General features: G+C 39.9%; 1 protein-coding gene across 1 annotated transcript; it reads right to left on the bottom strand.

The window, feature by feature from the left end:
* Positions 1–8926: 8926 nt before the first annotated feature.
* Positions 8927–11973, bottom strand: LOC100661589 (diphosphoinositol polyphosphate phosphohydrolase 3-beta). Its single transcript, XM_064278292.1, has one exon. The coding sequence runs from the start codon at positions 11616–11618 to the stop codon at positions 11124–11126; it is 495 nt and encodes a 164-aa protein (XP_064134362.1). The 5' UTR covers positions 11619–11973; the 3' UTR covers positions 8927–11123.
* Between the last annotated feature and the right edge of the window lie 12643 nt (positions 11974–24616).

Raw genomic sequence — 24616 nt, 5'->3', positions numbered from 1 at the left:
CACACCTCCCGAACCTGAGAAGAACGGCGCTCCTGGCAAAAGCTAAGTACTTGCGTATATTTTACCGCATCCACCCATCCCCAAGCCGGATTCAGTGGCTAAATTCCCTGAGCTTGAGACAGGCACTGTTGAGCACCTACAGTCATCCTCCCAGCATTGGGGAAGGAAAAAATTTGCAATTGGGGGAAAAGATAATTTGCTAGCTCCACTAACTGGGGGAGATCAGGACAGAAGCAGCACCTGTCCAAGCATAAACTGTCCGTGGACTTTGACCACCTTTCCTTTCTGCATGGACCTGTATGGGCCTATTTTGGAAGAATAGGCCCTTGTTGGCAGACTCCAACCGTTTCAGCTGTGCGATGGAGAGATGAGTGTATGATGTTTGATGTTGCTTCACCTATTAAACAAGGTCCCCACCTACCCACATCAGGGACCTAAGGACTGGTAGCTCCACTCAGGTCACCCAGTCACCCTTGACAGGGGTCCAAGGGTAACTGGCACCTCCCAGTCCTTAAAACCAAAAAATACTGGGTGCTGATGGTCCATCTGCAGGACCCACCCACCTGCACAGTCTAGGTAACAAGGACAGGCTTTCCTCAGAAACACTCGGGGGTCAGTTCTCAGCCCCCTGCCTTGTTCAGAGCATGATGCCCTGCTGCAATCAGATACCAATACCTACACCAATCACTCCTGCCCCTCTAAGACAGTACGACAGAGTCTGTACCACACACTTGATGATCAGCTACCTGGATACCTGAGCTGAATTCATACAAGAAAACTGAATGGGCTTCTAGACTGATGTACCTGAAAACAGCTCTAGCCATCTGCTGACAGGATGTCAGAGATCCAAAGGCGAAAATAATCAAGCTAGCTCACTCAAGCAACCCATCTGGGTATATCAAAACAAAACAAAGGAAGAAGCTACAACACAGTAAACAAGCATAAAATAATACAATAACTTATAGGTGACTTGGAGACAATAGTCAATATCAAGTCACATAAAGAAACAGGCCACGATCACCTCAAAAAGCTCTCAAAACAAAAAATACAGGGATCTTCTAGATGAAAGTGCATTCCTGGAATTACCAGAGCCGGAATACAAAAGTTTAATATACAAAACCCTTCAAGACATCAGGAAGGAAATGAGGCAATATGCAGAACAAGCCAAGGAACACACAGAAAAAGCAATTGAAGAAATTAGAAAGATTATTCAGGAACATGATGAAAAGTTTAATAAGCTGGAAAAATCCATAGACAGACAGCAATTAGAAATTCAGAAGATTAACAATAAAATTACAAAAGTAGACAAATTGATAGAAAGTCAGAGGAACCAAATTGAGCAAGTAGAAGCCAGAATTTCTGAACTCAAAGATAAATCACTTGGCACTAATATATTTGAAGAAAAATCAGATAAAAGAATTTTAAAAAAATGAAGAAACTTTAAGAATCATGTGGGACTCTTTCAAGAGAAATAACCTACAAGTGATTGGAGTACCAGAACAGGGAGGGATTACAGGAAATACAGAGAGAATTGTTGAAGATTTGTTGGCAGAAAACTTCCCTGATATCGTGAAAGATGAGAAGATATCTATCCAAGATGCTCACCGAACTCCACATAAGGTAGATGTTAAAAGAAAGTCACCAAGACATATTATAATCAAACTTGCCAAAACCAAAGATGAAGAGAGAATTTTAAGAGCAGCTAGGGATAAACGAAAAGTCATCTACAAGGAGAGCCAATAAGAATAAGCTCGGAGTACTCAGCAAAATCCATGCAGGCAAGAAGGCAATGGGATGACATATTTAAAAAATTGAAGGAAAAAATTGCCTGCCAAGAATCATATATCCAGCAAAACTGTCTCTTAAATATGAAGGTGAAATTAAGACATTTCCAGATAAACACAAGTTGAAGGAATTCGTAAAAACCAAACCAAAACTACAAGAAATACTAAAGGGAGGTCTTTGGTTAGAAAATCAATAATATCAGGTATCAACCCAAGACTAGAACACTGGGCAGAGCAATCAGAAGTCAACCCAGACAGGGAAAAAAAAAAATACAGGAAGATTATATATATATATAAAAGCCCAAAAAGGGTAACAGAGATGTTATTACATAAAAGAAGACAACATTAAAACGATAAAGAGGGACTAAGTTTTTTTTTTTTTTTAAGAAATGAAATCATAGATTTTCTGTATGGAGTGGAAGATATGCCAATACAAAGCAATAAAACTTAGGTTTAAATTTAAAAGAAAAATAGGGGTAAATAACAAGGTAAGCACAAAAGAGACAAACTATCCTACTCATCAATTTAAAATACAAGAAAAAAAATAGAGACTCAGCAGAAACAAAATCAACAAAAACGAATATGAGGAAAGGACAATATATAAAGATAATCTACTCAGCACATAAAATTAAGTGGGAAAAAACTGTCTACAACACACAAAAAAAGACATCAAAATGATAGCACTAAATTCATACCTATCCATAATTACCCTGAATGTAAATGGACTAAATGCACAAATAAAGAGACAGAGAGTGGCAGAATGGATTAAAAAACAAGATCCATCTATATGCTGCCTACAAGAGACACACCTTAGACTTAGAGACACAAACAAACTAGAACTCAAACCATGGAAAAAATTCTATCAAACAAACAACAATCAAAAAAGAGCAGGAGTGGCATATTAATTTCTGACAAAATAGGCTTTAAAGTTAAATCCATCAGAAAGGATAAGGAAGGATACTATATAATGATTAAAGGGACAATACACCAAGAAGATATAATCCTATTAAGTATATGTGCACCCAATGACAGGGCTGCATGATACATAAAACAAACTCTATCAGCATTGAAAAGTGAGATAGACAGCTGCACAATAATAGTAGGAGACTTCAACATACCACTTTCAGTGAAGGACAGGACATCCAGAAAGAAGCTCAATAAAGACAAGGAAGATCTAAATGCCACAATCAACCAACTTGACCTCATAGACATATACACAACACTCCACCCAACAGCAGCCAAGTATACTTTCTTTTCTAGTGCCCATGGAACATTCTCTAGAATAGACCACATATTAGGTCATAAAGCAAGCCTTAGGAGAATCCAAAACATCGAAATATTACAAAGCATCTTCTCTGACCATAAGGTCATAAAAGTGGAAAACAATAACAGAAAAAGCAGGGAAAAGAAATCAAACACTTGGAAACTGAACAATACCCTACTCAAGAAAGACTGGATTATAGAAGATATTAAGGATAGAATAAAGAAATTCATTGAATCCAATGACAATGAAAACACTTTGTATTAAAACCTTTGGGACACAGCAAAAGTGGTGCTCAAAGGTCAACTTATATCAATAAATGCACACAGAGAAAAAGAAGAAAGGGCCAAAATCAAAGAATTATCCCCACAACTTGAACAGATAGAGAACAATAAAAGAAACCCACAGGCACTAGAAGAAAACAAATCATAAAAATTAGAGCTGAACTAAATAAAATAAAAAAAAATAGAAAACAGAAAAACAATTGAAAGAATTAACAAGACCAAAAGCTGGTTCTTTGAAAAAATCAACAAAATTGATAAACCACTGGCCAAACTAACAAAAGAAAAACAGGAGAGGAAGCAAATAACCCGAATAAGTAATGAGATGGGCAATATCAAAACAGACACAACTGAAATTGAAAGAATCATATCAGATTACTATGAAAAATTGTACTCTAACAAATTTGAAAACCTAGAAGAAATGGATGAATTTCTAGAAACACACTACCTACCTAAACTAACACAAACAGAGGTAAAACAACTAAATAGATACAAAACGAACGAAGAAATTGAAAAGGTAATCAAAAAACTCCCAACAAGAAAAAGCCCTGGTCTGGACGGCTTCACTGCAGAGTTCTACCAACCTTTCAGAGAAGAGTTAACACCACTACTACTAAGGATATTTCAGAGCATAGAAAAGGACAGAATACTACCAAACTCATTCTATGAAGCCACCATATCCCTGATACCAAAACCAGATAAAGACACCACAAGAAAAGAAAATTATACACCTATATCCCTCATGAAGGTAGATGCAAAACTACTCAACAAAATTCTAGCCAATAGAATTCAACAACATGTCAAAAAAATAATTCACCATGACCAAATGGAATTCATACCAGGTATGCAGGGATGGTTCAATATTAGAAAAACAATTAATGTAATCCACCACATAAATAAAACAAAAGACAAGAATCACATGATTTTATCAATTGATGCAGAAAAGTCATTTCGCAAAGTTCAACATCCATTCATGATAAAAACTCTCAGCAAAATAGGAATAGAAGGAAAATTTCTCAACATAATAAAGGGCATTTATACAAAGCCAACAGCCAACATCACCCTAAATGTAGAGAGCCTGAAAGCATTCCCACTGAGGTCGGGAACCAGGCAAGGATGCCCTTTATCACCACTCTTATTCAACATTATGTTGGAGGTCCTAGCCAGAGCAATTAGGCTAGATCAAGAAATAAAGGGCAACCAGACTGGCAAGGAAGAAGTAAAATTATCTCTATTTGCAGATGACATGATCTTACACACAGAAAACCCTAAGTAATCCTCCAGAAAACTACTGAAACTAATAGAAGAGTTCAGAAGAGTATCAGGTTACAAGATAAACATCCAAAAATCAGTTGGATTCCTCTACACCAACAAAGAGAACGTCCAAGAGGAAATCACCAAATCAATGCCATTTACAGTAGCCCCCAAGAAGATAAAACACTTAGGAATAAATCTTACCAGAGATGTGAAAGACTTACACAAAGAAAACTACAATACACTTCTGCAAGAAACCAAAAGGGACTTACATAAGTGGAAAAACATACCTTGCTCATGGGTAGGAAGACTTAACATTATAAAAATGTCCATTCTACCGATAGCAGTCTATACATTTAAAGCAATTCCGATCCAAATCCCAACGACATTCTTTAATGAGATGGAGAAACAAATCACCAACTTCATATGGAAGGGAAAGAGGCCCCACATGAAAAAGAACAAAGTGGGAGGCCTTACTTTACCTGATTTTAGAACGTATTATACTGACAGTAGTCAAAACAGCCTGATACTGGTACAACAACAGATATTTAGACCGATGGAACAGAATTGAGAATCCAGACATAAATCCATCCACATATGAGCAGCTGATGTTTCACAAAGGCCCAAAAACAGTTAAATGGGGAAAGGACAGTGTTTTCAACAAATGGTGCTGGCATAACTGGATATCCATCTGCAAAAAAATGAAACAAGACTCATACCTCACTCCATGCTCAAAAACGAGCTCAAAATGGATCAAAGACCTAAATATAAAATCTAAAACGATAAAGATTATGTAAGAAAAAATAGGGACAAGGTTAGGAGCCCTAATACATGGCATAAACAGCATACAATATTATTAAGAATGCAGAAGAAAAACTAGATAACTGGGAGCTCCCAAAAATCAAACACCTATGCTCATCCAAAGACTTCACCAAAAGCATAAAAATACTACCTACACTCTGGAAAAAGTTTTTAGCTATGACATTTCTGATCAGCGCCTAATCTCTAAAATCTACACGATACTGCGAAAACTCAACTACAAAAAGACAAATAACCCAATTAAAAAATGGGCAAAAGATATGAATAGACACTTCACTAAAGAAGACATTCAGGCAGCTAAAAGATACATGTGGAAATGCTCACGATCATTAGCCATTAGATAAATGCAAATCAAAACTACAATGAGATTTCATCTCACTCCAACAAGGCTGGCATTAATCCAAAAAACACAAAATAATAAATGTTGGAGAGGCTGTGGAGAGATTGGAACACTTATACGCTGCTGGTGGGAATGTAAAATGGTACAGCCACTTCGGAAATTGATTTGGCACTTCCTTAAAAAGCTAGAAATAGAACTACCATATGCACACCCGTGTTTATTGCAGCACTGTTTACAATAGCAAAAAGATGGAAGCAATCAAGGTGCCCATCAACAGATGAATGGATAAACAAATTATGGTATATTCACACAATGGAATACTACACATGGATAAAGAACAGTGATGAATCTGTGAAATATTTCATAAATGAAGGAACCTGGAAGCATGCTGAGTGAAATTAGTCAGTTGCAAAAGGGCAAATATTGCATAAGACCGCTATTATAAGAACTTGAGAAATAGTTTAATGTGAGAAGAAAACACCCTTTTGTGGTTAGGAGAGGGGGGAGGGGGGAAGGGTGGGAAATGGGTATTCACTAATTAGACAGTAGATAAGAACTACTTTAGGTGAAGGGAAAGGCAACACACAATAAAGGGGAGGTCGGCACAATGGAACTAAACCAAAAGCAGTTTCTTGAGTAAACTGAATGCTCCGAAGGCCAGCGCAGCAGGGGCAGGGGTCTGGGGACCATGGTTTTAGGGGACATCTAAGTCAATTGGCATAATAAAATCTATTAAGAAAACATTCTGCATCCCACTTTGAAGAGTGGCGTCTGGGGTCTTAAACGCTAGCAAGCAGCCATCTAAAATGCATCAATTGGTCTCAACCCACCCGGATCAAAGAAGAATGAAGAACACTAAGGTCATAAGGTGATTACGAGCCCAAGAGACAGAAAGGGCCACATGAACCAACGACTACATCAGCCTGAGACCAGAAGAACTAGATGGTGCCCGGCTACAACCGATGACTGCACTGACAGGGAATACAACAGAGAACCCCTGAGGGAGCAGGAGAGCAGTAGGATGCAGACCCCAAATTCTCATAAAAAGACCAGACTTAATGGTCTGAGACTAGAAGGACCCTGGTGGTCATGGCCCCCAGACCTTCTGTTGGCCCAGGACAGGAACCATTCCTGAAGCCAACTCTTCAGACATGGATTGGACTGGACAGTGGGTTGGAGAGGGATGCTGGTGAGGAGTGAGCTTCTTGGATCAGGTGGACACTTGAGACTATGTTGGTATCTCCTGCCTGGAGGGGAAGTGAGAGGGTGGAGGGGGTTAGAAGCTGGTGAAATGTATACAAAAAGAGAGAGTGGAGGGAGGGAGCAGGGTCTATCATTAGGGGGAGTGTAATTGGGTCTATGTAGCAAGGTGTACATACGTTTTTGTGTGAGAGACTGACTTGATTTGTAAACTTTCACTTAAAGCACAATAAAAATTATTTTTTAAAAAAAGTGTTCATAGTCTAATGGGCCAATTTTTCAGAAAGATGATTACGTTAGAGTGATGCTGAAAATATTTCTTGTTTTGCCTGGTGATTCCACAAAAGGAACACTGAAAAAGAAAAGTTCTGGCCAGCTGTTAGTACTAAAAAAAAAAAAATTCAAATCCCATTGCCAATTAACATTTATTGATGGTGGAATTGGTGCTCTTATGATTCCATTACACAAAAAGGGAAATGAGAGGATAAGCTCCAGCTTCAGAGTTCTTTTAATCAGGGTAAAACCCTCAGAAAAGCCCTCAAATGTTGCTGTCACTTTATAAGCTGTCTGTTCCTGCTTAAACTTATATATTAAATTTTGATTTGATGTTTCAAAATACAAAAATGTTGAAAACTTTACATTTCTAATGAAATACAAAAGAATTAAAAATATTTATAGCCACCTCCTATCCCCTTTCAGGGTTATTTCTTTCAACAATGATCTGATCAACACAATACTGGTTTCTTAGAAAACACTGTATATGATACATTAGATATCCAAGGCAAATGTGTATCAAGCATACCAATATTACCTTTATTCCAACATGTGTTCTCAAAACATTTCTTCGGGATAAGAGTAGGCTTTTTTTGCTTTTTTTAGGGGGTGGTGGGCTGAAAAATTCAACTACACAATTTCAGTGCAATCATCACATAAATAACAAATACCATCGCTATCAAGTCAAAGCTGACTCATAGCAGAGGACAGAGTAGAACTGCCCCACAGGGTTGACAAAGAGCAGCTGGTGGATTCAAACTGCTGACCTTTCGGTTAGCAGCCACTCTCTTAACCACTGCGCCACCAGGGCTCCAGATAACGAATAAGTGCTATGTAATGGCTCTTAAGGAGGCAATCCCAACTGTGAATCAAACTTTTGGAAGATGGTGATTATAGGCACCGCCAATTTATTGTCTGTGTGTTAACTGTTTTAGCCTGATTTTAAAAAATTATTCTTTTTAAGGCAAACATCTACTTGGACACTTCTACTTAATTTTTTCTAGACTGTCCAGGAGCATATTTAGCAAGAACTACCTGTGTGAATTTGAAAGTTTACCTTGAAGAGTAATAATTATAAAATGTTCTGGTGTAATTTAGAATAAAAAGCCTTGTGAAATTTACTAATTACATAAATTGAAGATATCTGATCACTGAAGAAAATCCTGTCAAATGGCAACATTCAATCCAAATGATTCTGAACAAAATACAGTAAAATATTTACAAGCCAGCAACTCTTAATAGTTGGTTAACATCAACACTGTTCTTTTCGAGTACATAGTTCAAAAGTTAAAAAAAAAAGAAAAAAAGGTTGTGTATTATCACCTGTAAAAATGTCATGTATGAATTAAATCTCCCAGGTATTTGTGGCAGCATTTTAGATGGAGACAGTTTTATGTATGAAATACAATCACAACACAATAATACAGTTTCCCCTCTGGTAGTGTATAATTTAAAGAATCTCAGGCTACTGAGACTAATAGATTTCAAATACTGGAATAGGAAAGGTCAACTTGTGGGATTTAAAAAGTATGTTTAAAAACAGCAAGACATGTCTTTCTGCACAAGAAACATAATTGTCTAATTTAGAATATGAAATTACATAATTGGTTTTAAAAATTTACTCATTTTCAAATCTACTCATTCCTTTGACTGCATTAATTTAATTTTTGTTAACTATAATGTGGATTTTAGCTGTATTTATATATGGCAAAGATCTTATTCTGAAAACAGCCGCAGCACCAAAGTTAAAATAATAATAAACAGCATTCAATTTTACCATTGTGTTCTAATTTGTGAAATAACAAAACACTTAAATTACATTTTTTGTCCATTTTATACTTTATTGGACTATGGAACATTCTTAAGATGTTAAATATACTACGTAGAAAGATATCTTCTACCCATACCCTCTTCACAAAGTAGGTTTTTTCTTAACCTTCCCCAGAGCGGAGTTCCATATGAGGAATCTACACTTTACAGAGTAAAACTCAAAATTTCTTAAAACACAGTGCATTACAGTGACTCAAAAAAAAAAAAAGTTATTTCACACAAAATAACTACCAACAATCTTTTTAAGAGACATGACGTATTCCAGGTTGCCCTAACAATTAGGAATGATGTTTCCATCCCCAGTACCCTCTTCACGAAGTAGGCTTTCCCTCTACCCGATTTCTGACATGGCTGTAGAAACAGGGAGTTCCAGAAGGGAGACCTACGTACTTCAGATGGGATTCCTGATTTCAAGCAAGTATCAAGATAAATCTAGTTCTTAATTCAGCACCTAAAAAAGTTGGTCATACAAGACAAAATATTTATCCACGATCCTTGAGATTGTTCAGGTGTCCTAACAGTTTGAGAAATCTGTTACACTGAGTACCAAGAAAGCTACTTCAGTCAATTGAAATGCAATCACCATGTAAGATTCCATTCCTGTGGCTACTGCTAGCCAGGGGAGCTTAACTGCAATGTCACTAAATTAAAAAAATGGGAAATAACATTTTTTCAGAAGCTTATTTTTATTGAGTGAATCAAGGTTTTTATAGGGAACCAGGAGAAAGAGGCAATGGAGTTTTCATGATAAGGTGTATATACCAAAATATGTTTGGCTAACAATACCTTTCCCACAGAAATATCTACTCTGCAAGGTACAGGAGCCCCAGTAGCGCAGTGGTTCGAATCTTGGAAACCCTATGGGTCAGTTCTACTCTGTCCTATAGGGTTGCTATGAGTCGAATCTACTGAACTGTAATGGGTTTGGTTTTGGGGTTTGTAAGGTCATCAACAACCTTAAGTTGCTTGCTAGTGGATTCTGCCTCATGATGGCCTTATGTGGGTCAGAGTAGAATTGTATTCCTCCACAGGGTTTTTCAATGGCTGAATTTTAGGAAGTAAATCACCAGGCCTTTCTTCTGAGGTACCTCTGGGTGGACCAAAACTGCCGACCTTTCAGTTAGCAGCCATGCACCTTAACTGTTTGCACCACCCAGGGACACTCTATAAGGTAATGCTTTGTTAAACTACACTTGAACTGTAAGGGAAATGGCCTTCCAAGTCAGCAGTGAAGAAATTACCAATTGTGAAAATTTTTTGAAAATCAAAAGATGTGCATAGGAAAAGCCTAAGAAATTTCTGAAAAAGGCATATTAGATCACATTTCTCAAGAAATAATTATTGTTAAGTGCAGAAAGCACAAACTAGAGATTTTCTTTAGTTTTTTTTTTTAAATTATTCAAAACTGAGCTTTTAAACCAATTCCCACCATAGAAGGGCTGGCTAAAAAGGGCTAATGCTGTAAATGAGAAACCACCTTTGGGAAAAAAAGATAAAAGATGTCCATACAATCAAACTGATGGGATTTTAAAGGCCTCCACTACAAAACAAACCACTAGACTGGTATCAAAAATGCACATGCACGATCACACACAGACATGTGAAGGAAAAACCACACACGCACAACCACTCCCCACAAAGGAGGGGTGAGCAATTAAGGTGCCTTAAAAAAAAATCTCATGTGGCTTTGGCTTACCAAGAAAGGATTTTCAAAGCATCTGAAAAACGTGCCAACTGTCTGAAAACCCTGCCTGGCAAATGAGACAGTTTGCAAGCATGATTCAGAAGTTTGCCAAGGACACAAAAGAAGCTTCCCTCCTCCCTGTGAGATCTCACATGGCATAAGAGGTGCTCCAGGCATTATTTATTTAAAAACAAAACAAACAAACAAAAAACACTCGTTGCCACCAAGAGGATTCCGACTCATAGCAACTCTATAGGACAAAGTAGAACTGCCCCATAGTGTTTCCAAGGAGCGGCTGGTGGATTCAAACTTAGGGCCTTTTGGTTAGCAGCCAAGATCTCCATTTATTTTAAAAAGGTAGGTGGAAAATCAGAAGTCTGTGCAGGAGCAGTACATACTAGGCATCGCTATCTGGCAGGAAAGGCGCCAAGGAGCTTCCACTGGTTGGAGAACCGCCCAGCTTGAGTTTTTCCAGATACTCGGCATGTACCGGTTTGTGGCACTGGAGAACCTTGATGGCATCTTCGATTTTGAACCACTCTCGCTTCCTCCCAATGCTGATCGAATCTTCCCAATCCTCCAGGATCTCAGTGACCGTCAGTACATACACATACGTTCTGTGTTTGCGATCTTGGTTCTGTTCGAATACGCCCAGGAGCCGGCCTAACTTCCCCTTGACTCCCGCCTCTTCGTACACCTCTCGCACTGCCGCACCGCCGGGCTCCTCCTCGGGCTCCATGCCCCCGCCCGGCACGATCCAGCGGTCTGGATACCGACTGCTACTCACTAACAGCACTTCGTCCTCCTGCTCGCTCCGGAAGCACAGGCATGCCGCCCGCTTTTTGAACCCCTCTGGGTCGTAGGTCCGCGTCTGGTTCGGCTTACACTTCATCCTGCAGCGGCTGCTCGGGTCGCCGACGCGGGGCCCAGCAGCCACCGCCGCAGCCAACCTGCCGAAGTGCTGGGAAGAGAAAGGGCCGAGGCGAGGGGAGGGGGGACAGAGGCGTCCAGCCGGCGAACTCAGGGGAGCTGAGGGAAAGATGAGGCGGGGGTGGGGGCGGGGACCCGAGGGAGAAGGCGAGGTACGTCAGTCAATGGGTCTGGTCTTCGGGGCGGCCAGCCAGCGCAGCTCACAATATCCCAGATGACTGAGTGGAGGGGCGGCACCGGCATCCCAGCCGCTGCCACCCGGAAGTTCACAACTCTCGACAGGTCTCCCTCGCTCTTTCCCGTCCTCCGTCGCCCCAGGCTGGGGTTGAGTGAGGTGAGGCACAAACCCGTGCGCTTCCGCGTTCCTATCCCCTTGCGCGTTCCAGCCCGGGGGTCTCCGGGCTCTCGCACCTCGCGAAGCCTCAGGCCCACTGCGCAGGCGCTGGGCGCCTGGAGGTAGGAATCTTACGCCGAGTTAGATTCACTGCATCCCGACTTTCGCCAAGATTCTTTCCACGTCTGCCTTTCAGCTAAACGTGGCAGTGGAGCGGCCGGACCCTTCTCACCCTCCTCGCCAGTTTGGAAAAAACACAGGCAACATCATTTTGCACAAAATAGCGTCAAGGCCATCATCTTTACCACCTGTAATGGATAACACTAACTCATTTGTAGGAAGACCCTTATTTTGTCAGAATGGTCGAAGTATTTTGGGGCAAAATATTACCGAATCGTTGCTGAGTCACATTATGCAGTTTTATTTCTCAGTGGGTTCTTAACCGTGCCGGAGATCTTGCCAAAGACAATAACTTAACATTTTTCTTCAACCCCCACTTAGCTCTTACCTCACTTCTGTTTCTAGGTAAACTCTCCTACTTGTTTCAGCTCCTGGCACTTTGATTGATACACACCTAACCAGAGACTGACTACCCAATAAGCGGAGATATGGTGAAACCCATGTGAAATTGTGCACTACAGATTAGTAAGTAAACACAATTAAGCCCATGCATACCTTGCTTAGGGTAAACCAGTGCTTACCCTCCTCACTGGTTAGTCTACCCCTGCACCTAACAACTGGAGAACCACTGGAAGTAGCGTTTTATTAAATCCCAAGAATCCCCACACTATCTTTTTCTGCCTTTCACTTTGAGAGCACTGATTGGAGTTTTGGAAAACATGCCTATGGAAATCCCTTCATATTTAACATTTGATTTTTTTTAATCTCAGGGCATGGAATTTGGCAAGGGCACTTGGTACTCTCTCCATTGGGTCATCATGTCCTCTTGACCAAGAAGTGGCACCCCCACAGCCAAAGATTTAACAACCTAAAACCTTCTCTTTCATTTTTATTTCTTCTTTTTTCCCTGCTCTAAGAGTAGCCTTATAAAAGACCTCTGATGCTCTTAACTTTTGTCGTGTTGCAAGTTAGGCATCTTTGTCTCTCTCTTCCTGACATACTGTTGGCATAAGCCAAGAAGGATCACGAAAAATTCCTTTTTCAATGAAATAATCCCTTCATCAAGGGGAAATTGAGCCTGAAATGGAAATAGAAATTAGTAATTAAAAATAAATTAAATTTAAACTGTACAATTTAGCTCAGTTTCCCAGAATCTGGTCAACTCCATTTACACCCGAAATCACTGGTAAAAGTGATTATATTTAAAATGGCAACAAACACCTGGCAATATGTAGGCATAATATGACACAAACGTATGGGTCATATACGAAGAAAAGGATAAAATGGAGAGATAAAAAGAATGACTTCAGTAAATACAGATAATACTGCAACTGGATTATATGACCATATTGTAGAGATATGGATGCTCAAAGAACACTTGGAAAAAAAAATCAACACCTGACTAAAAAACAAACAAAAAAACTTAGGCAAACAGATTTTGGCAGACTATTTTTTTTATATTCCTCAGTGTGTTCATATTCACAAATACACAAAATGATGTTAAATGACTAGAGAAAATACATTATAATCAGTATTATATTGAGGCTTCCCCCACTCTGCTACAATTTTCTCCCTCGCAGCCCGCCAAGTTGCAGTTTCTGATTGCGCCTCAGCCGTGACCAAGGTTTGAATTTGGAGCTGGAATCCCAGGCATGCACAAACCAGCATCTTGGCGCATGGGCAGGACCTGGGGAGCCATGTCCCGAACTTGAACCTGGACCTGAACTCCAGGGAAGAGGAAGGTGTTCTCTGGCCCACAGATGCATCCGAGCGCATTTGAAAAGCAAAGGGTCCCTTCCTTTGCAACATGACACTGCACCTGGATCTCCAAATATGGGCATAGGCGGGATCAGGGCGTTGGATATTGGGCGCGGATCCCTGCCTCTTGGGGACTGGAGGGCATAAAAGCTCCAGGCTCCCCTGGGGCGGGGAGTGTGTGGTCTTTTGGCTGCTAGGCCCCACGTTGCTCCTTGTTTGTGCAAACAATAAATTTCTACTTTCTTTTTCGCTTGCAACTGGTGGTATGGTGTCCTTCTTGTTTTGATCGGCTAATAGGACAGGACAAGATCCTGCATTTGGTTACAGTATTATTTGACATTGTCTTAGAAGTCCTTTCCAATATAATGAGATTGTAAAGAGAAAAAGCCTACCATTTTGATAAAGAAGACAAAATTGTCATTATCTCCAGATAATAAGAGTATATTCTTGGAAAACACCTAAGAAACAATGTAAAAAATGTTATTTTTTCATGGTAGAATGGAATATTAATATTTAAAATATCAATGCCTTTCATGCACACTAATAATTCACACCCATTGGTCATGTAGAAAATATAAGGGGAGGGGAAAAATGATGACATTCACAATATCAACCACCACAAAACAAGTAAAATACCAAAGAATCAAAAAAAATGATTAAGACTTAGTAGGAAATGAACAAACTTTTCCTCAGAGCTTTGAAAGAAGATCTAAATAAAGAGGCACTGTAGCAAAGCTAGGAGATTGGGCTGGTGTCTAGGGTGGGGAGAAAGCTATCAAAACGGCCCTAACAAGCACATCACAGGTCTACTTCACAGTTACCGGGTACTATCTATCCTCTTGTCTCACCAGAGGTGCCATTTTATAGTCTATCCCATTAGTTCCACATCAGATTATGCCTATGCAATATATCTCTGCTGGGCTCATACTTACTGGACGGGAGAGGAATAGAAGCATTATAATATGGAACAAAGTATAGGCTGGCCTCCTACTGACAAAGTCATAGCATGTTGCTGGATAAGGAGATCCACAACTTAAACAGGGTTAATACAATAGCAATTAAATTTTCAAATATTTTTTTCAGAATTTCACAACATAATTTTGGGCATTTGGTGGACACAAGGAAGAATAAGACAGGGTGTCTGCCCTGGAGGAGTTCACAATCTGCTGGGGCATGCACATGAACAGATAATTCTGCTAATCTTCATTGACGATCTGCTTTTTTTTTTTTTTTGCAATTTTTATTTATTTACCTGAAAAGTGAGTATCCAAATTCTCCTTCAACAGATTAAGAAACAGGTTGTGATGGCTTTCAGTAACTAAGCCAGTAAGTGGTAGAGCTGAGATTCACCCCTTAGTCTCTCTGACTCTAAAGACAATCCTCTTCCACTCACCATGACACATTTCACATACGTCAGAAGTTAATCAGATGTAGTTGTCATTCCTGTTGATGGCCTTCTTCCTCTCAAAGTCACTTCTACCTGAAAAACGCAGGCACCCCAGAGAACATAGCTTCCACGTAAAGTCCTAGGACACCCAGGATCAAAGCTGAGAAGATCTGCTCTGAAACCAGCAAGTTCTGAGATACATATTTCTGTATTTTGTCTAAGTTAGCAAGGAGCAGGTAGATTAGAAAGTGACAGTCACAATTAGAAGCATTTATGTGGAAAGTTGGGTGCCTTAGTGAGAAAGGTGTGGAAGCTGGAGCCACTCTTCTGTGGCTCACTTTTAAGTAGGGTACAATCCTAAGAGAGAGAAGCTCTCCAGAAATAGGTGTAACCTCGGATAGAGTTAAAGACCGTCTCAGAACCCTACAATACTCACAGCTGGGCACAGCTTTCAGGGGAGGAACCGTGACATACCTGAGACTTTCAGGGTATTTTGAAGGAAATCGGAGACAAGGGATGCGATTTTCATAGCAGTCAATGAGGAAACAATAAATGATGTTTTGTAAAACAGCTGAGCTAGAATTTTTTTTCTTAGTACTTATGCAACCTTTACAAGTTAATAACTTTGATCCTAATATTTCTTTTCTATAAAATGGGAATCATAAATGTGCCTACTTCATTAGCCTCACCTCTCCTGAAAAGGCTTTCCTGACCACTTGTGCTCACTCATGCATAACACTAGGATTAAATTGCCCTCCTTTGTTTTTCCTCATGGACAACCCATGTATGCAGAGTAGAACTGTTCCATAGAGTTTCCAAGGCAGTGATCTTTCTGAAGCAGACCTCCAGGCCTGTCTTTCAAGGTGACTCTGGGTGGGTTTGAACTGCCAACTTTCAGCTAGTAGTCAAGCACTTAACTGTGCCACCCAGGGACCCTCGACTCAACAGCAACTAACAACAAGGAATACTTTTTCCAGGCTACCTTGAGTTTAATTCTGTCATAATTCTAATTATAGGAGCTCTGTAATGATCTATGTTTATCTGTGAGAAATTTGACGGCTGGGACACAGCCTGAAGCATATCTGTTCTCCATGAGTCAGCCTGATGCCTGGGACATGGTGTCCAGCCAGGATTCAAAATACATTTATTGAATGAAAGATCATGATACAAGATACATGCATCATAAAGGGAAATTCTTATTGTAACCGTTAATCATTTTTTAGCAACAATAAATGAAAAATACATGAACATAGCGGAGGTCCATACATGACTTTTCTCTCCAGAGAGGGGGCTGGGTTTTGTCTTTCAAATCAACCTCCATATGTTACCAATTTCTTTGCTACATTATGTACCTTGGACACTTTTTCTTTCAACTGCAGATACAGCTTCACACTGGTCTATACCAGATAATTCACCAAAAGCTTCTCAGATACAAAGCAATTGAAACACAAAATACCCTGCCAATATTTCTGCTTGTTTAATTGATGGATCATTAGATGAATTCAGGACTGCTAATTATGTGATTTTGTGAGTAATGGCATAGATGTGCAGAGTCAAGGATGTGGGCATGATGAGCAATGGAATTGTCAAGTCCAGGTGAGCTCTTCCAGCCTCAAAAGGAGGCAGCACTCGTTGATTTCTCCTACTTCTTTGGCCAGTACCTGTACTTCACTGACTGTCGTGTCGCTCCTTTTCACTGACACTGTACTCTGTACATCTAATTCAATATCTATAACTCTTATGCTTATTATGTTCATGTGTCAGAGTAAAATGCTAAATCCTTTACAAAGATCTAGAAGGCTCTGCAAGATATGACCCCTGGTTCCTCTTTGACTTTACCCCTACCACTCTCCACTTCAATCAGTCATCTACAGCTGTGCTGGACTCTTTGCAGCTTCTGGATTATGTCAGTCAGGATCCTTCCTCAGATCCTTGGCTCTAGATATTCCCGTTGCCCAGAATGCTTCTCATCCATATCTGTGTGACTAGCTCCCTGACTTCCCTCAAGTCCTTGCTCTGTTTTCACCTTCTCAGTGAGGCCTACCCAGAAAACTGTATTATATAGTACTACATTCACTCATCTTTCCTTCTCTACTCCAGATATTCCTGATTCCCTTTACCTTGTACTAAATTTCCTTTTCTGTTTTTGTAGCAATTATCATCTAACTATGTGATTTACTTATTTATTATGTTTAATGCTTATTTCTCTTTTTCCCCCATAGGCCCTGCTAGAATATAAGCTCCTTAATGGTAGGGATCTTTGTCCATTGGTCAATGGTATACTATCTCAAGCAGTAGTCCTTCAGAAAATATCTGTTGATATAATGAATGTTCCCTACCTGTCTGTCAGTTTCTCATACTGTGGAGACTTGTGTGTTGCTGTGATACTGGAAGCTATGGCACTGGTATTCAAATACCAGCAGGGCCACCCATGGTGGACAGGTTTCAGCTCAGCTTCCAGATTAACACAGACTAGGAAGAAGGACCTGGCAATCTACTTCTGAAAAGAATTCACCAGTGAAAACCTAATGAATATCAGTGGAACATTGTCTGATATAGTGCCAGAAGGTGAGCCCCTCAGGTTGGAAGGCACTCAAAATATGACTGGGGAAGAGCTGCCTCCTCAAAGTAGAGTCGACTTTTGTGAAGTAGATGAAGTCAAGCTTTCCGGACCTTCATTTGCTTATGTGGCACGACTCAAAATGAGAAGAAACAGCTGTAAACATCCACTGATAAGCAGTACATGGAATGTACAAAGTCTGAATCTAGGAAAATTGGAAATTATCACAATGAAATGGAATGCATAAACATCAATATACTAGGCATTAGTGAGCTGATATGGACCAGTGCTGGCCATTCTGAATCAGACAATCATATGGTCTAATACTCCAGGAATGACAACTTGAAGAGGAATAGCATTGTATTCATCGTCAAAAAGAACATGTCAAGATCTTTACTGAAGTAAAACACTGTCACTGATAGCATAATATCCATACACCTTGCAAGGAAAACCAGTTACTATGACTATTGTGCAAATTTATGCACCAACCACTAAGGCCAAAGATGAAGAAACTGAAGATTTTTACCAACTTCTGCAGTCTGAAATTGACTGAACATGCAATCAGGATGCGTTGATAATTACTGGTGATTGGAATGCAAAAGTTGGAAATGAAGAAGGATCATTAGTTGGAAAATATGGCCTTGGTGATAGAAACAATGCCAGAGATTGCATGATAGAACTTTGCAAGAACAACAAATTTTTCATTGCAAATACCTTTTTTCATGTACATAAACAGTGACTATACACATGTACCTCGCCAGATAAAATACACAGGAATCAAATCAACTACATCTGTGGAAAGAGACAATGGAAAAGCTCAATATCATCAGTCAGAACAAGGCCGGGGCAGAGTGCGGAACAGACCATCAAGTGCTCATATGCAAGTTCAAGTTGAAGCTGAAAAAAATTAGAACAACACCACGAGAGCCAAAGTACAACCTTGAGTATATCCCACCTGAATTTAGAGACCATCTCAAGAATAGATTTGAGGCATTGAATACTAATGACCAAACACCAGACAGTTTGTTGAATGACAGCAAGGACATCATACATGAAGAAAGCAAGAGGTCTTTAAAAAGACAGGAAAGAAAGAAAAGACCAAAATGGATGTCAGAAGAGACTCTGAAACTGGCTCTTGAATGTTCAGTAGCTAAAGCAAATTGAAGAAAAGATGAAGTAAAAGAGTTGAACAGAAAATTTCAAACGGCAGCTCGAGAAGATGAAGTAAAGCATTATAATGACATGTGCAAACACCTGGAGTTACAAAACCAAAAGGGAAGAACACGATTGGCATTTCTCAAACTGAAAGGACTGAAGAAAAAATTCAAGCCTCAAGTTGCAATAGTGAAGGATTCTACAGGGAAAATATTAAACAACACAGGAAGCATCAAATGAAGATGGGAGGAATATACAGAGACGCTATACCAAAAAGAATTGATCGACACTCAACCATTTCAGGAGGTGACATATGATCAGGAACTGATGGTATTGAAGGAAGAGGTCCAAGCTGCACTGAAGGCACTGGCAAAAAACAAGGCTCCAGGAATTGAAGGAATAACAATTGAGATGCTTCAACAGCAGTGCTAGAAGTGCTCATTTATCTATGCCAAGAAATTTGGAAGACAGCTACCTGGCCAACTGACTGGAAGAGATCCATATTTATGCCTATTGCAAAAAAAGGTGATCCAACTGAAGGCAAAAGTTATTGAACAAGTAAAATTTTGCTGAAGATCATTCAAAATGGCTGTAGCAGTACATAAACAGCGAACTGCCAGAAGTTCAAGCTGGATTCTGAAGAGGACTTGGAATGATTGATATCATTGCTGTTATCAGATGGATCCTGGCTGAAAGCAGAGAATACAAGAATGGTGTTAACACCTGTGTTTTATTGATTATGCAAAGACATTAGACTGTGTGGTTCATAACAAATTATGGGTAACATTGTGAAGAATGGGAATTCCAGAACACTTAATTGTGCTCATGAGGAACCTGTACATAGATCAAGAGGCAGTAGTTCAAACACAACAAGGAGATACTACGTGTTTTAAAGTCACAAAAGGTACGTGTCAGGGTTGTATCCTTTCACCATAATTATTTAATCTGTATGCTGATCAAATAATGTGAGAAGCTGCACTATATGGAGAAGAACATGGCATTAGGATTGGAGGAAGACTCATTAACAACCTGTGTTATGCAGATGACACAACCTTGCTTGCTGAAAGTGAAGAGGACTTGAAGCACTTTCTGATAAAGATCAAAGACCACAGCCTTCAGTATGGATTACACCTCAATATAAAGAAAACAAAAATCCTCACAACTGGGCCAATAAGGAACATCATCGGAAAATGGGGAAAAGACCAAAGTCATCAAGGATTTAATTTTACTTGGATCCACAATCAACAGCCATGGAAGCAGCAGTCAAGAAGTCAAACAACACATTGTGTTGGGCAAATCTGCTGCAAAAGACCTCTTTAAAGTGTTAAAAAGCAAAGATGTCACCTTAAAGACTAAGGTGAGCCTGACCCAAGCCATGCTGTTTTCAATAGCCTCATATGCAGGCGAAAGGTGGATGATGAATAAGGAAGATGGAAGAATTGACGACTTTGTATTATGGTGTTGGCAAAGAATATTGAATATACCATGGACTGCCAAACAAATAAACAAACCTCTCTTAGAAGAAGTACAACCAGAATGCTCTTAGAAGAAAGGGCGGTGAGACTACATGCCACATACTTTGGACATGTTATCAGGAGGGATTCATCAGTCACTGGGATCAACACGCTTTGTAAAGAAGAGTGTCAGTGAAAAAGAGGAAGACCCTGAAAGAGGTAGATTGACACAGTGGCTGCAACAATGGGCTCAAGCATAACAATGATCATGAGGATGGAGTAGGACTGGGTTGTGTTTTATTCTGTTGTACATAGGGTCTCTACAAGTCCGAACTGGCTCGACGGCACCAAAGAACAACAACAATGAAGTATTTCACAGCAGGTAGCAGAATGAGGTGGAATCTCAGGGCTAATTGGTGATAACACTCCACAAACACTGCAGTATAAGACAGACCTCAGCTTCACTTAGCCCAGCAATTCACTCTGGTTCCCTTTCCTTTTCTCACTAATAAGGCTCTCCAAACTTTTCATCCCATCGCCTAACACTTTTAGCAGCTCCTCATCCCAGAGACTTCTCCCCAGGGCCTTTGGCTAAATGTTAGCATATTCAACACTGATTCTCCCTGTGGCATAGAAAAGATGATTGTTTCAAGTCATTGTGAAGGGAAAAGGATCCTGAGGAGGGTCCTTTGCTGCAGAGCTAGTTACTGTGTGTGATAATACTATCTTTGGCAGGATGCCCTTCCCTTTTACAAAGACATCAAACTGGCCCAGGAGGGAAGATAGTTTACTTATCAATGGAAGGCACACTAAGCACCTACAGGCCCAGGTACTGAGACTAGTTCCCTCAGTGACAGAACAGGCTACCCAGGGTCACCAAATAAATGTTCCAAAAATTTCACAGCTTTCTTAGATGAAGTCAAGACACACAGTAGTCATGTTTGGCATCAAAAACTAAAACAAGACATGGAGCCAAAATGGCAGAATAGACAGAAGCTTCCGGCTAGCCCTCTTTACAACAAAGACCTGAAAAAACAAGTGAAACGAGTAAATTTGTGAGAAGCTGGGAGCCCTGAGCTTCAACGGCAGGCTTAGAAAACAAACTGAGGGGCAGGGGGAGGAAGAGACTGTTCAGAACCAGAAAGGAGTTACTGGACCTGAATCGCGGGGAGCCCTCGTGTACCATTCCTGGAGCTGCAGCGGCAGCTGGTACTAGCGTTTGGCCACAGTTTCCTCAGGGAGACACAGCCAACCACACAGCCTACTCACACCTCCCGAACGTGAGAAGAACGGCGCTCCCGGCAAAAGCTAAGTACTTGTGTATATTTTACTGTGCCCACCCACCCCCAAGATGGATTCAGTGGCTGAATTCCCTGGGCCTGAGACAGGCCCTGTTGAGCACCTAGAGCCATCCTCCCGGCGTTAGGGAAGGAAAAAATTTGCAATTCGGGGAAAAGATAATTTGCTAGCTCCACTAACGGGGGGAGCTCAGGACAGAAGCAGCTCCTGTCCAGGCATAAACCGTCCATGGACTTTGAGCACCTTTCCCTTCTTCATGGGCCTGTGTGGGCCTATTTTGGGGGAATAGGCCCTTGTTGGCAGACTCCAACCCTTTCAGCTGTGCAGTGGAGAGGTGGGTGTTTGGTGTTTGACATGGCTTTGCCTATTAAACAAGGTCCCCACCTACCCACATCAGAGACCTAAGTACTGGTAGCTCCACTCAGGTCACACAGCCACCTGCAACAGGGGTCCAAAGATAACTGGTACCTCCCAGTCCTTACAACAAAAACTTTGGGTGCCCACAGTCCATCTGAAGAACCTACCCACCTGCATGCTGTAGGGAACAGGGACGCACTTTCCTCAGAGACACTTGGAGGTCCGTTCTTAGCCCCCTACCTTCTGCAGAGCGTGACCCTCTGCTGCAATCAGATACTGGTATATACGCCAATCACCCCTGCCCCCCTAAGACTGTGGGACAGACCCTGTACCACACACTTGATGCTCAGATACCTGGACACCTGAGCTGAATTTGTAAAAGAAAACTGAATGGACTCCTAGACGAATATACTTGATAACAGCTCTAGCCATCGGGGAACAGGATGTCAGAGCTCCAAAGGTGAAAATAATCAAGCTAGCTCACTCAAGAAACCCACAGGTGTATAACAAAACAAAACAAAGCAAGAAGTTACGATACAGTAAGCAAGCATAAATTAATACAATAACTTATAGATGGCTCAGAGACAACAGTCATTATCAAGTCACATAAAGAAACAGACCATGATCACCTCAATAAGCTCTCAAAACAAAAAATACAGGGATCTTCTAGATGAAAGTGCATTCCTGGAATTACCGGAGCGAGAATACAAAAGTTTAATATACAAAACCCTTCAAGACATCAGGAAGGAAATGAGGCAATATGCAGAACAAGCCAAGGAACACACAGAAAAAGCAATTGAAGAAATTAGAAAGATTATTCAGGAACATGATGAAAAGTTTAATAAGCTGGAAAAATCCATAGACAGACAGCAATTAGAAATTCAGAAGATTAACAATAAAATTACAAAAGTAGACAAATCGATAGAAAGTCAGAGGAACCAAATTGAGCAAGTAGAAGCCAGAATTTCTGAACTCAAAGATAAATCACTTGGCACTAATATATTTGAAGAAAAATCAGATAAAAGAATTTTAAAAAAATGAAGAAACTTTAAGAATCATGTGGGACTCTTTCAAGAGAAATAACCTACAAGTGATTGGAGTACCAGAACAGGGAGGGATTACAGGAAATACAGAGAGAATTGTTGAAGATTTGTTGGCAGAAAACTTCCCTGATATCGTGAAAGATGAGAAGATATCTATCCAAGATGCTCACCGAACTCCACATAAGGTAGATGTTAAAAGAAAGTCACCAAGACATATTATAATCAAACTTGCCAAAACCAAAGATGAAGAGAGAATTTTAAGAGCAGCTAGGGATAAACGAAAAGTCATCTACAAGGAGAGCCAATAAGAATAAGCTCGGAGTACTCAGCAAAATCCATGCAGGCAAGAAGGCAATGGGATGACATATTTAAAAAATTGAAGGAAAAAATTGCCTGCCAAGAATCATATATCCAGCAAAACTGTCTCTTAAATATGAAGGTAAAATTAAGACATTTCCAGATAAACACAAGTTGAGGGAATTTGTAAAAACCAAACCAAAACTACAGGAAATACTAAAGGGAGTTCTTTGGTTAGAAAATCAATAATATCAGGTATCAACCCAAGACTAGAACACTGGGCAGAGCAACCAGAAGTCAACCCAGACAGGGAAATCAAAAAAACAAAAGAAAATTAAAAAACAAAAAAGCTAAATACAGGGTAATAGCAAAGTTATTATATAAAAGAACAGAGCATTCAAATAATAAAAAGGGACTAAGAAATGTAATCATACATTTTCCATATGGAGAGGAAGATACGGCGATACAAAGAAATAAAATTTAGGTTTAAATATAGAAAAACAGGGGTAAATAATAAGGTAACCACAAAGGAAACAAACTATCCTACTCATCAAAATAAAATACAAGAAAAAAATAGAGAATAAGCAGAAACAAAATCAACAACAACCAATATGAGAAAAGGACAATATATAAAAACAGGGGTAAATAATAAGGTAACCACAAAGGAAACAAACTATCCTACTCATCAAAATAAAATACAAGAAAAAAATAGAGAATAAGCAGAAACAAAATCAACAACAACCAATATGAGAAAAGGACAATATATAAAGAAAATCTACTCAGCACATAAAATCGAGTGGGAAAAAGAAGCTGTCAACACACAAAAAAGACATCAAAATTATAGCACTAAATTGTAAATAGACTAAATGTATCAAAAAATAATTTTTTTTTATCAATAAAAGGGCTGAGAGGGGCAGAATGGATTAAAAAACAAGGTCTCTCCATATGCTGCCTACAAGAGACACACCTTAGACTTAGAGACACAAACTAAAACTGAAAGGATGGAAAAAAATACATCAAGCAAACAACAATCAGAAAAGAGCAGGAGCGGCAATGTTAATTCTGACAAAATAGACTTTAAAGTTAAATCCATCATAAAGGGTAAGGAAGGATACTATATAATGATTAAAGGGACAATACACCAAGAAGCTATAACCATATTAAATATTTGTGCACGCAATGACAGGGCTGCATGA

The sequence above is a fragment of the Loxodonta africana genome, chromosome X, assembly GCF_030014295.1.
Source record: "Loxodonta africana isolate mLoxAfr1 chromosome X, mLoxAfr1.hap2, whole genome shotgun sequence".
Taxonomy (NCBI): Eukaryota; Metazoa; Chordata; class Mammalia; order Proboscidea; family Elephantidae; genus Loxodonta; species Loxodonta africana.
Note: the sequence above shows the minus strand (reverse complement) of the source record. Positions and strands in the feature narration are given on the sequence as shown.

Excerpts from the sequence above, each read along its gene's own strand:
- LOC100661589 (XM_064278292.1), bottom strand. The coding sequence starts at position 11,618 with ATGAAGTGTAAGCCGAACCAGACGCGGACCTACGACCCAGAGGGGTTC.